Source organism: Sceloporus undulatus, chromosome 2 (assembly GCF_019175285.1).
Source record: "Sceloporus undulatus isolate JIND9_A2432 ecotype Alabama chromosome 2, SceUnd_v1.1, whole genome shotgun sequence".
Classification (NCBI taxonomy): Eukaryota; Metazoa; Chordata; class Lepidosauria; order Squamata; family Phrynosomatidae; genus Sceloporus; species Sceloporus undulatus.
Window position 1 is genome coordinate 24,456,895 of NC_056523.1, and position 12,405 is coordinate 24,469,299.

The window sequence follows — 12,405 nt, forward strand, 5'->3', positions numbered from 1 at the left end:
CGTCCTTGGTGAAGGAATCATTGTTTTTCCATTCTGCTAGTTTCCCTGATCCTGAAACAGAATTTGCAGCCTCCTTGGGACAAGCATTTGCCTTTTTGAAAAGGAGCCACTGCTGCTGCTGCCATAACACTTTTAAACATTTTCACTGAATTAACTGGAATGAACAAATGGAGCATCATCCTGCCCCTACGCACATGTTGTGACAACTTGTGCTGACCCATCACACAGTTTCCCTGTTCCTCCCTGCCTGCTTTGTTCTCCCCTTCCTCTATTGCTAAAGTGAATTAATAAATTACCATTTTTACAGTTTATTCTTGTTGCTTTAATTAAAGAAGATCAAGTACAATAACCAGTCTCAATTTGTTTGTTTAGCATACTACTATCCATTCCTCCTTCCATCGTGGTTTGTTGTTGTGTGCTTCCAAGTCATTTTTAACTTGTGATCCGAAGGCAGAACTATCATAGGGTTTCCATGGCATGTTTCTTCAGAGGGGTTTGCCACTGCCACCTTCTGAGCTTGAGTGTGTGTGACTTGCCCAAGGTCATGCAGTGGGTTTTCATGTTCAAGCAGGGGAATCGAACGCTGATCTTGAGTCATACTCCAACATTCAAGCCACTACATCATGCTGGCTCTCTGCCATCATGGACACCATAGTATTTTACATAGATTTCTGATGGCTCTCCTGTGCAGATGTTGGACAGTCCCAGAGCTGCTTTCCTTCGAGACAGATAACTCAGAAACCCTCTCACCATCATGCCAACATACTAAGCAGTCTGACTCGTCTGCTACTGCCCACCAGGTTTACCCGAAACACACCCACTGGCTTCTGTCTGGCGACTTCATTCCCAGGCTTCCACCCACGAATATCCACCAGTTCATCGCATTCACTCTGCGTCTGGAAAGTGACCTCCGCCACCTTCTGAACACTTAGCTCCTGTCAGGCTTGCTCCCAACTCTGCCCTCCGTCAGAGCCTGGGGCACCCATTCACTCATCACAATCGCCTTGACTACATTCGCTGCTTCACACTGACACACACAAGTACACTCCTGGCCAGATCCATGAAGGATCTTTGCACTGGCTCTACCCACTCTCCCAGACACTCCTTTCACCTACTGGCACACCCCGGCTTTAATCCACAGGTATCAACCAAGCTTCCATTAGCCGGGTTGGCACTGATAATCTGACTGACACAAATGAAATAGGAAACACATCCCACACTTGTTTTCTCCTTCATGACTAAAACTCCCTACCTGTTCATAATGTTATGCTCCAGAAATGGGACTGAAGCTAAGGAAGGTCAAACATGGGAGGGAGACTGCCAGGGAATACCAGGTGTTGTAGACTATATTCAGAATAGGTTTGCCAGAGTGAAAACTGGGGAGGCTTTCTGTAAGGAATACAGTAAATACAGTGTGAAGTGCAGCACAAGATCAATCTGAAACACATGATATTCTTTCACTACCATTTAGTGATGCTACACCCCACCTTCCAGTTATAAAAGTACTTTAAAATTTACACTTACACTGCAAAAGGATAAATGTACATCTTGTGAAGGTACAAATATAATGTAACTTGGTTATGCTTCCTTTATTGCTAAAAGAAATTATTTTAAAATAAACTCTGAGCCAGCATGGTGTAGTGCATTGAACTATGATTCTGGAGTTTAGGATTCGAATCGTCATCACTCAGCCTTGGAAACCCATTAGGACAACTCATATTCTCTCAGCCTCAGAGGAAGACGAAGGCAAGCCCCCTCTGAACAAATGTTGCCCAAAAAAAATCCCACAATAGGCTTGCCTTAGGTCACCATGAGTTGGAAACAACTTGAAAGCACACAAGAACATGAAATTAAACCAGATTTAAAAGGATACACACACACACACACGCATATGTAGAAATAAATTAGGCCCCATGCAGAATCTGGCATCATGTATGAAAAAGATAAATGAAAAGCTCTTATGCTGCAATCCAGTATGTGCTACGCAGAGGTAAGTCCCACTGAGTTCAATGAGAGTAAGTTTTAAAAACTCTGTTAAGTTTCCTAAGTCTTAAAATGTGAATGGCAAAAGAAACGATTGAAGACAAAAAATTTAAGATGGGTCACCCAACAAATGAATCCAAAAAATTACGGCATGTGATATATCAAATAACTGCATTCTATAAAGTATTGATGGTTCCAAACAAGACAGGTAGGGCAAATGACAGAATATTATAGAGTCAATAGCTCTCAAGCAAGGCTAAAAATACTCTTTCCTATTTTTTAAAAGGATAAAACAATATATAAATACAGTCCACTTGAAAAGGTTTTCTTGAAGGAAATTCTTGGTTCTTACAACATTGTATATATAAGAAAAATGAGAGTTTTTTGTTGCTTTTGTTGTTATTTTTGAAAAAATGCAACACTAGAACTACTGGCATTCAGGTGAGTCATCTAGAAATATTCTATCCGAAAATCAGAAATGTTAAGCATTATCAAACAATATGAGCAACATGAGCATCACAAGCAGATCCAATTCTGTGGCTTGCATTCAGATTTAAACATATTTTGGGTGGACTTAATGAAATCAAGCAACTTAAGTCATATGACTAAATAATCAATTGATTTCAGTAGATGTATTCTGTATATGACTAAATTGGATCCAATTTTCAAGGAATATTGCTCAGTCAGTAACAAAATTATACAATTATTATAATAAAATTATCCAGTTATAACCTGTGTTTCTCGCATAAATAACCAAAACTAAATCTGAATGCCTAAATGAGTAAATTTAATGAGAAGTGCAAGACATTTCAGGGATCTGAAACATATGATTTGAACTTACAAATGAGATACGTGGGAATGTTTGGTGCAGATCTATTGGAGTTTAATCATTTGCAGCAATAAAGTAAAATTAAAAATAATCTGGAAAAACATCTATATCCTGAAGGTATCTTGGATAAATATCTTCGCTTAAAATTAGAATCTTACCCAGCTTTAACATTATTTATCCTCCAGCTTTCAAAATGTAAACCTGTTTCATGATCATCTGTGAACATATATGTAACCACATGATGGCAGTATTCACTTAACTAGTCTGTCCTTTCAAGAAATTCTATTCTAGCAAGCTTGGTGTGTTAAAAATTGATCACAATTTATTTAAAATTGGTTATTTTATTGGTTTTGTTTATAAATTTGAAAACCACTTTGAAGATATAGTTACTTAGGCAATATATAAGCATTTAAAATAAATACATTGTGTGCGTTCGTGCACGTGCGCAAACACACTCATACTTTATATAACTTTTGGTTTTGCTGTTGAGTGCCTTTATATCATATGATGAACCCATCACAAGGTTGTTTTGGCAAGATTTGTTCACAGGAGGTTTGCTTTTGCCTTCCTCTGAGGCTGAGAGCCTGTGACTTGACCAAGGTCACTCAGTGGGTTTCCATGGCCTAGCAGGGATTCGTTCCCTGGTCTCTAGAGTCTTGGTCTAATGCTCAAACCACTAGATCATACCATGCAACACTAGTGATGTGGCTGTGTGGTTAGGCTGAAGGGCCTGAATTAATCATCCTTTGGTCTACCTCCTTAAAACATGTAAAACTAGGTTCAGTGGGTCATTGATGGAAAGAGCAGATTGTCTCCTAAAGACCTGAGCTGGATGTTGAGGAATCACAACTTCTAAACAAGTGGCCTCTCTTCCTAGACACTGACTTTACAAGTTCTGACACCAGAAACTAAGCCCTTACACCAATTCACTCAAGTTATATCTCTTAAAGGGTCAGATCACACTGTCATAATCATAGCAAAGGATGAATGTTTTGTGCAGTCGAAGGCTTTCATGGCCAACATCCATAGAGTTTTGTGGGTTTTTTGGCTATGTGGCCATGTTCTTGAAGATATTCTTCCTGACGTTTCGCCAGCATCTGATGGTCCCAGATTCAGTCCCTGGCATCTCCTGACCCTTGTGTTGAAGGAAAAATGTTTGCTTCATAAAGTAAACTGAACTGAGCTAGACAGATCAGTGTCCAGAATAAGATAGCTTCTTCTTCTCTCCTTTAGTGAGTAGTAGGTTAACCTGATGGATAAGTTGGGAAGCTGTGTTGTAGGAAAAAGTTTTAGTAAAGGACTGCGTGGGAGGGAATTGACAGGCATGGCAGGCACCTCTGTACTTCAGGGGATGAAAGGAGTGTTGACAATACCTAACATATGCAAGGTGTAAGTCTGACATAAATTAGTCACTTCTTGTTTTGCAATGATCCATGAGTGCCTATGTTTAATAATACGAGAATTACTCTTCTTTACACCAAAATGTTAACAGTAGACTGCAAGTCAAAAAGAAGTTATTGCTTCTTTCAGCAAGCTGTGCCATCTATTCTGCAGACAGGAAATTTAAGACTAGTCAATGGGTGGGTCTTGGCTACATCCAGAACAGACTTTTGCTCTCCTACATGACTTGGCAAAGGAGCTCTCTCCTCATTTTACTCCATCCCTTTAACAGTTCATCATGCAGATCAATTTTAAATGTAACTTGGCTCTTCCTGTTTAGCAAACAAATTTGTTTATGCCACTAGTTGTTGCAAAGGAAAAAAAGGCAGATGCACAATAACGTAGCCACCCCTGGGACCTCCAGAAGTCAGGTAAGATGAGGATGATGTTGTGAGGCATCTGGCTAGAGACATTTAAGCCATCTGTGGCTCAGTAACCCTACCCCGTTCTCCATTGGCTGCTATATAGCCATGCTGTGGGGGGAGCAGCAAAAGGCAGGTGGATATTAAGAGGGGAGATAGGATGTAGTTTTGTATGGGCATAACTCAATGTGTAGAATTGTATCCATTACCCTTTTCTTTCTCATGACGCTAGTCATTATAAAATTAAAAGTGATTTAATACAATTGATTAGAGAAAAGGGCATTTGGTACTCACAATCAATTTTATTTGGTTTAGTAGTGTGGCAATTGCTACTGACCTAAATGGCCTTAAAAGGGTTTCAGATAAGGTCATTGGGCAACAGGTCTATCAGTAAGAGAGCTTTGGAAGTTACTCTGAAAAACAGTTCCTGCTATTTGCTGCCACATTTGGGAAGTAAGAAACTGTCATTACAAAGATTACCAACTGATTAATTTCATTCCTAGCTTTGTTCTTCGTTACTCTTGAGGAGTGGGAGATCTAGGTAGGATAAGAGAACTTGGCAAATTCCTGTCAAAATGCCTTTTAGAAATAACTTAAATTCATTATTTGTTAGGCCAGTTTAGCAACTTGAATCCCATTCATTACATTACTATTGAGAAACCATGTCCTATGAGGAACGACTTAGGGAGCTGGGGATGTTTAGCCTGGAGAAAAGAAGGTTAAGAGGTGATATGATAGCCCTGTTTAAATATTTGAAGGGATGTCATACTGAGGAGGGAGCAAGCTTGTTTTCTGCTGCTCCAGAGAACAGGACCCGGAGCAATGGATGCAAGCTACAGGAAAAGAGATTCCACCTCAACATTAGGAGGAATGTCCTGACAGTAAGGGCTGTTCGGCAGTGGAACAAACTCCCTCGGAGTGTAGTGGAGTCTCCTTCTTTGGAGGTCTTTAAGCAGAGGCTGGATGGCCATCTGTTGGGGATGCTTTGATTGAGAGTTCCTGCATGGCAGGGGGTTGGACTGGATGACCCTTGCAGTCTCTTCCAACTCTACGATTCTATGTCATTTGATATGTCTTCATTACCCAAAAATAAACTAATTTATTGTAATTTTCTAGCTCTGATCTACTGTATAGGTGTTAGCCAACGTAGCAAAGTGTCTTTGAACATCAAAAACTGAGAACAGCCAGCAGAGGACTATGCTTTTATACACTACATCTGGGCTTCCCAGACATACCTGGCTGGAAATAAAATGTACTAAATGGAACCTTGAGTTGTTTCTATTATTTTTGATATGCGACTTTGTGTGGAGGGAGAATAACAAAACGCATATTTTGTACTCAAGATCCCAGATGTACTTCCTGTTGCACTAGATTGGACTGGGAAAGTCTGAAATCATGAACAGCAGCTGCTGTACAGGAGAGGGAATCTTCTCCCCAATCCGGACCTTGGAAATTCTGTGGTCATTCTTTTCCAAAGGGAGAAAAATATCTCGATGGCTGAATTTTCCTTTCCTCACCTCCCTCTTCCATAGTATACTGTACCCATTCAAAAAAATAAATTTGACTGGAAAAAAGTGCTTGCGAACTTAATTACAGTAAACCCTTCTTGTGTGATGGAGTTTGATTTCAGGACCCCTGGAGGACACCAAAATCCATGGATGCTCAAGTCTCATTATACAGTTGGCTCTTTCCTTACGTAGGGGGTTCATTCCAGACCCTGCTGCATAAGGGAAAAACCGCATAAACTCAAGCCCCATTAGAAACAATGGGGCTCGTTCCCGCGGCGCACACCATGGGCGTGCACCCATTGTTTCTTCTGGGCCGCGGGAGAAGCCTTTCCGGTTTGCTTTTTAGATTTTTTTTAAAAATTGTTTCAAGATGTGGATGACTGAATCCATGGATACAGAATCTGTAGATACAGAAAGCCAACTGTATCTTGTTAATGAGAAGGAACTGGAGGATCATGCATCTCTATGTAGTGTATTCTTACTTTGAACCAGATCACTGTACCATTTCCCTTCCCATATCATTTATCTCCATTCCACTACCACCTTTCCCTCCATACTCACATAATGAGTTCGAGACCAGGAAGGAATTAATATAACTGCTCATACAATGGAAGTTCTCATGGCTCTTGGCTCTCTTTGGAGCCCCCTCACAAACAGAACCTGTTCCCTTTATACAAACAAGGACAAAACACTGCAATGTCCACACAATGCCAATTGTGCTGTTTCAAGTATGGTATATTCAAAATGTCCTCCATTCTGAGTTAGCTAAGGCTCCAATGTTAGGATTACACTTTTCCATTCAATTTTGGTGATAACATACAGTGAATTTCCATGCTTCTTCGGCCTATGCTGCAAGCGAGGCCACCACACACAACACTGAAGAATGTGGCAGGAATAGCAAATGAGTTTCTCTGTTTTTCAGTCTCTCTCTCACCTGCCAGGGACTCTCTATATCTTTTGTCTTTCCTTCAGACACTCAGCCGCCTGTAGTACCAGGAGGTGGGATAAGTCCAGCTGCTGCCACACGCCGCTCACTTGTCAAGAAATTGAAGGTTGCACAGGCATTAGGCTACAAAAACAATGAGACAAACAAAAAGTATCAAGTACTTGTGGCAGAAAAATAAAATCATATGAATAATTTAAACAATTCCAATTAAAATCAATGAATAATCTAACCAGAAGAAAAAGGTATTAAATAGCAAGATAACAGTTTTAAAGGGTTAAATGAATTACATAGGCAAGTACATGCTTAAAAGTAAATTGTACATGTATGAGAAATCATGATATATATAGCTAAGGAAAACTAAAGACACAAATAAAATGAACTCTATACATTTTCCAATTTCTGTACTACTCATTTTTCTCCAACAGCGTGTGAATAATCTCTTTTCACTGTCTTTTTGGAAAAGTGTAAGGTTAGAAACATTAATTCTAAAACTATGGACTAAGTGTATGGAACTAGATGCTAGATAAGATGATGGTATCCCACGCTTCATGTCCTGTACTGCACCACAGACAGTATATACAGTGTCAGATGACCCACTGAAATCCCCTAACAAACCCAGTTCTGTGACTAAAGGAGGAGATTCTCCCTGTCCTTCCCACCTCTTACCGTATCTTGCACTTCCACAGCAATACCACATTGGCGCATTAATTTCAAGACGGCAGGATCCAGTCTCTGCACCTTGTCTCCTGTTCCCAGCACTAGGATTTCTGTGGCAGCCAAAGGACAAAGCCAGAGGTGTTAAATATTCTACAGCTGCAGTAAAAGCAGATTGGCTTTAAAGAGACATTACCATGCTTTATATAACAAGAGAGTATTATGGGAACATATGAAGTATAGTCAGTCCTGTTTATTACTTGGATGGGAGACCACCAAGGAATGCCTGGTGCTGTAGGATGTACTTCAGAGAAATGAATTGGGTAAAAACAACTCTGAGTATTCCTTGCCTAAGAAAACTCTAAGAAATTCATGCGGTTGCCCTAAGTCAACAGGCAACTTGAAGGCACATACACAAAGATATAAAGTTGCTGTAAGGTCAGACAACGGGGTATATGTGTGTGTGCACACACAAGGAAAGGCAGTAGTAACAGTTAACCCTACAGCTGCTTGATGGTATCTGGATCAGAATTGAACTAGATTCCTGATGGTGGCAAGAACTAAAGTGTGGATTTTATTTTAGTACCAAGTACTCACCACCTTGCAATTGGGATTCAATAACAGTAAGGTCTCTTGCTCACTGATGAAAAGAAGAACTGCTCCACTCACAATTAGTTCCATTTTGAAAATCCACACAAATGGACTACAGTAACTCAAGTAATGTATTCAATTGCAGGTAATTTAACTGCTTTCTCCTTGTGCATATGATTCAGCTTGGCTTGGAGCAGAATACCCCTTTGCACCTGAAGTCTGTCTTTATTGACCAAGGACTGAATATATACAGTTATGCAAACCAAGTCAGCAGCACATCTCTTATACCAGGGACTGAAAAACATTGGCCCACTGATTGTGCATTTATAATGTGGAAATAATGCAATTTGACACCACTTTAACTGCCATGGCTCCATCCTACAGAATCCTGGGATTTGTAGTTTGGTGAGGCACCAGTATCCTTTGGCAGAGAAGGCTAAAGATCGTGTAAAAACTACAAATCCCAGGATTGCATAGGGTGGAGCTATAGCACTTAAAGCGGTGTCAAACTGCCATTATTTCTACAGTGTAGATGCACCCTTAGATGGAGAGCTGTGATCTTACATCTTCCTCTAATGCAGTGGTTCCCAACCTTCCTAATGCCGCGACCCCTTAATACAGTTCCTCATGTTGTGGTGACCCAAACCCATGAAATTATTTTCATTGCTACTTCATAACTGTAATTAAATGGGTGTTTTCCAATGGTCTTAGGTGACCCCCATGAAAGGGTCATTCGACCCCCCAAAGGGGTCCCGACCCACAGGTTGGGAACCACTGCTCTAATGCATCAGAACTAATGCCTCCCCTTTTCTTAAGGGCATAACTATACACTTTTAGTCCTAGGAGAACAACTCGTTTGCAGCTCCAAGGCAAGAACATGTAGTATTGCAATATGGTGTAGTAGAGTGTTGGGACATGACTCTGGATATCAGAGTTCAATTCCCTGCTTGAGCATAAAAAACCACTGGGTGACCTTGGGCAAGGCATACTCTCTCAGCCTCAGAAGATGGCAATGGCAAACCCACTTTGAAAAAATTTGCCAAAAAAAGCCTATGATAGGATTGCCTTAGGGTAGGCATAAGTCAAAAATGACTTGGAGACACACAACAATAAGTTTTCTCTAAAAACACAGGACACAAAGTTTATGCCTGAAGGACTAGGCTGAAGAAGCAGCCTGGAAAGCAAACATCACTTGCTCTGTGCTCACTGGCAGAACAGGAGGCTTCAAGTTTGAAACATAGCTGTTAGACCTCATATAGGTTTAATACAACCAGATATGCACAAGCACTCTTCCTGGCTTAGCCCAACTTACTTCTTCCCTTCCCCACAAGCATATCACAAGACAAAAAGAAAAGCAACCTGAGACTTGAATGTATCATGTACCTATGCGGGGTTCCAGCAGGCGGAACAGGGCGAGGCTCTCTGCAGTGATGTCCATATATGTCCCAATCTGGAAAGAGAGAGTTGATAACAGCAGCCCAATAACATCTGGAGGATCAAGCGTGCCCTCTCCTGCAGTACATAAATGCCAACTATGATGACAACATGACTGAGAGAATAGCCACAGGTTCCTGTAGCCCCAGGTTGACTATTTTTGAGCCAGAGGAAGCAAGGCTCCTTTCAAGGGACAGGGAAGAGGAAAGTTAAGAAGGTCCACTTTTTCCAGCATGAAACTAAACAGAGGGAATATACTGCCCCTCTGCTACTTTGCCCAAGAGCCCATGTTACACAGGAAGCATACCTCTCATGATCAGAACATCTTAAGTCAGGGAAGGTGTTACCCAGAACTACACTAGATAAGCCTTTGGTTTGATTCAACATGGCTTGTCTTGTGCTCTTAGGGATTCCCTAATTGAAAACATTCAAGGCCTCTACTTCTGGAGCCCAAAGATCTGGCCACAATGAGATTCATGCTTGAGCCTTAGTTCCTACTCACCATGTGTTTTTGCACCACACAAGAGTTTGATGGCAAAATACCATTTGCACGACTAATAGTTGCAAGACTAATCGTTTTCAAAAGAATATCAGGGCTGAGAAGTAAATATTTTGGAGATAGCACAGCAAGCTACTGTCAGCCAGGACAGATCCACTGTTCTGGGTGAAGCACCAGTCTGCTGATGACACTGTGGCTGCTTATATCTCTCCTAGCATTTTAGGGCTACTTCCTAGCTGGCAGAATAAATGCTGATCCAGAGGCTGAACTGTCTGTGTCCCACCACTCACGTTCCACTGGAGGATGGTTCGGGGCAGGACAGCGCAGGGCCCCACCACTCTGTTGCCGCTGATGGTGAAGCCGCGGTTGGTGTAACCTTCAACAAACATGATGTCTTGAGACTCTCTTTCCAGGCGCTGGACTGTTGTCCTCTGGTAGAGCTCATCATCCGAAGGCGTGAGGCGGTGGCCCCGTTGTGGCTGTCTGTCATTGGGAGCAAAGAAAAGGCCTGTGAGAGTATATTTAAACCAAAGCTTTGACAAAGTTCCTGTTTTGGATGACAACTCGGCTTGGGTCCAGTATCTGAAGGAGCATATCTGTGAGCCCACTGGGGCCTTTCTCTCTGTCCTACTCAGGCTCCTTTGGGGGGAAAAGGGAGAGGGCCTTCTCAGTTTTATTTACAACGGATTTAATAACTGACCCAATGACACTGGGAGCCTTGACTGATGAACCGTCAAAGAAAGATGGATTGAGTGATAGCGTGTTGTAACTAAATTTTGAAGATAGTTGAAGGTGAGAAAGATACAGACAAGCTTTACAAATCAAGAGATAATATTTGGAACAGTGAAAGAAAAAGATGGAGGAGTTACAAGGAATGAAGGAGATGAAAAGTTAAAAAACATAGAAAGTGGTTGATAGGAAGGAAGTTAGTGTGAATGATGTAAGAAAGAAAAAGAATGTGATTGAAGGTTACAGTATGAGGAAAGAAGAAAGGGAAAGGTGGAAAGGAAGGCCGGAGAGGAAGAAAGTAGAGGGGAGGAATGGAGCAGGAAGGAATAAAGAATAGAAAATGGAAGGATTAGAAAGAAAAAGGAATCTAAGGAATGGGTGAGGAGAGAATGTAGAAATAGAAATGGAGAGATCTTCAATTTTTGAACTGTAATAATTGCACAATAATTGTATTTGTTTATTTGTTCATATTTCCTTTTTTCCTTCCTTTTTATCAATATTTGTTTTAATTTGTATGTATATTTTAAATAAACAAACATTTATTTTTAAAAAAACTGTGTTGTTTTAAATGTGCCGTGCACCGTCTTGAGTCCTATATTGGGAGGAAGGCGGGATATATGGGGGTGTGTGTGTGTATATATATATATATGTATATATGTATAACAACAACAACACCCGGAATCCTTGGAGCAGGGGTTTCTGAAGTCACAGACCAAAGTGCTTTCCTAAGCTTTGCTTTAAACAACTACTATAGTTAGTCTATAGTAGCTTAAAGCTATAGTAGACAGAAGTTCCCTTGCCTCTGGCCATCTCTCAAATCTATTCCAGAATAACCCACATAATAAATAAGTTTAAAGCGGGCTCGAACCGCATTAACTCTGCAGTGCGGTGGGTGGCAGCAGCCTCAAGGGAGCGGGCGCTGCGGCTGAAAAGGGGCGCCCTTCCTCCTCCTCCTCCTCCTCCTCCTCCGCCTGGTGCCCAGCCCTCCCCGAAAGGCAGGGAAGACATCTCCTGCCCGCACTCACCCGGAGCAGGGAGCCAGGGGCCTGGCGGAGGCGGCGGGCAGCCTCCAGGAGCCCAGGCCCGGGCCCAGCAGCAGCCTCAGCGCCCCAGCAGCCATGGAAGGAGGAGGAGGGGATGGCGGGCTGAGGAGGGAAGAGGAGGAGGAGGAGGCGCCTGAGTCTGGCTGCTTCCAGGGAGGCTGAGGCTGCTGCCCCTGGCGGCCATGATGCCACAAGGCACTCCTCCTCCTCCTCCTCCTCACTCAGGTGAGGCTCAGGAGGGCTCATAGGCCTCAAGCACAAGGGCCTTCTAGGGCTGGAAAGGGCCCCAAGGAGGCATCCAGCCCAGCCTCACTCTGCCATCCAGGGGCACAGAGCATTCTCCTCCCTTCTCTCTTCCCTTCCTCCCTCCCTTCCCTCTTTCTTTCT

At 42.1% G+C, this 12,405-nt stretch overlaps 1 protein-coding gene across 1 annotated transcript; it reads right to left on the bottom strand.

Annotated features, from left to right (window-relative positions):
* Nucleotides 1–6,839: 6,839 nt before the first annotated feature.
* NDUFAF3 (NADH:ubiquinone oxidoreductase complex assembly factor 3) lies at nucleotides 6,840–12,157 on the bottom strand. Its single transcript, XM_042455897.1, has 5 exons — nucleotides 12,001–12,157; nucleotides 10,537–10,729; nucleotides 9,697–9,763; nucleotides 7,735–7,835; nucleotides 6,840–7,191 (listed from the first exon to the last, which is right to left on the bottom strand). Exons 1-5 carry the CDS (start codon nucleotides 12,093–12,095, stop codon nucleotides 7,099–7,101), a joined length of 549 nt encoding a protein of 182 aa, XP_042311831.1. The 5' UTR covers nucleotides 12,096–12,157; the 3' UTR covers nucleotides 6,840–7,098.
* Between the last annotated feature and the right edge of the window lie 248 nt (nucleotides 12,158–12,405).

Excerpts from the sequence above, each read along its gene's own strand:
- NDUFAF3 (XM_042455897.1), bottom strand. The coding sequence starts at position 12,095 with ATGGCTGCTGGGGCGCTGAGGCTGCTGCTGGGCCCGGGCCTGGGCTCC. Across the intron at positions 9,764-10,536 it reads GAACCATCCTCCAGTGGAAC|ATTGGGACATATATGGACAT; the intron begins GTGAGTGGTGGG and ends CTCTCTTTCCAG. Across the intron at positions 7,836-9,696 it reads CCTGCTGGAACCCCGCATAG|AAATCCTAGTGCTGGGAACA; the intron begins GTACATGATACA and ends TGGCTGCCACAG.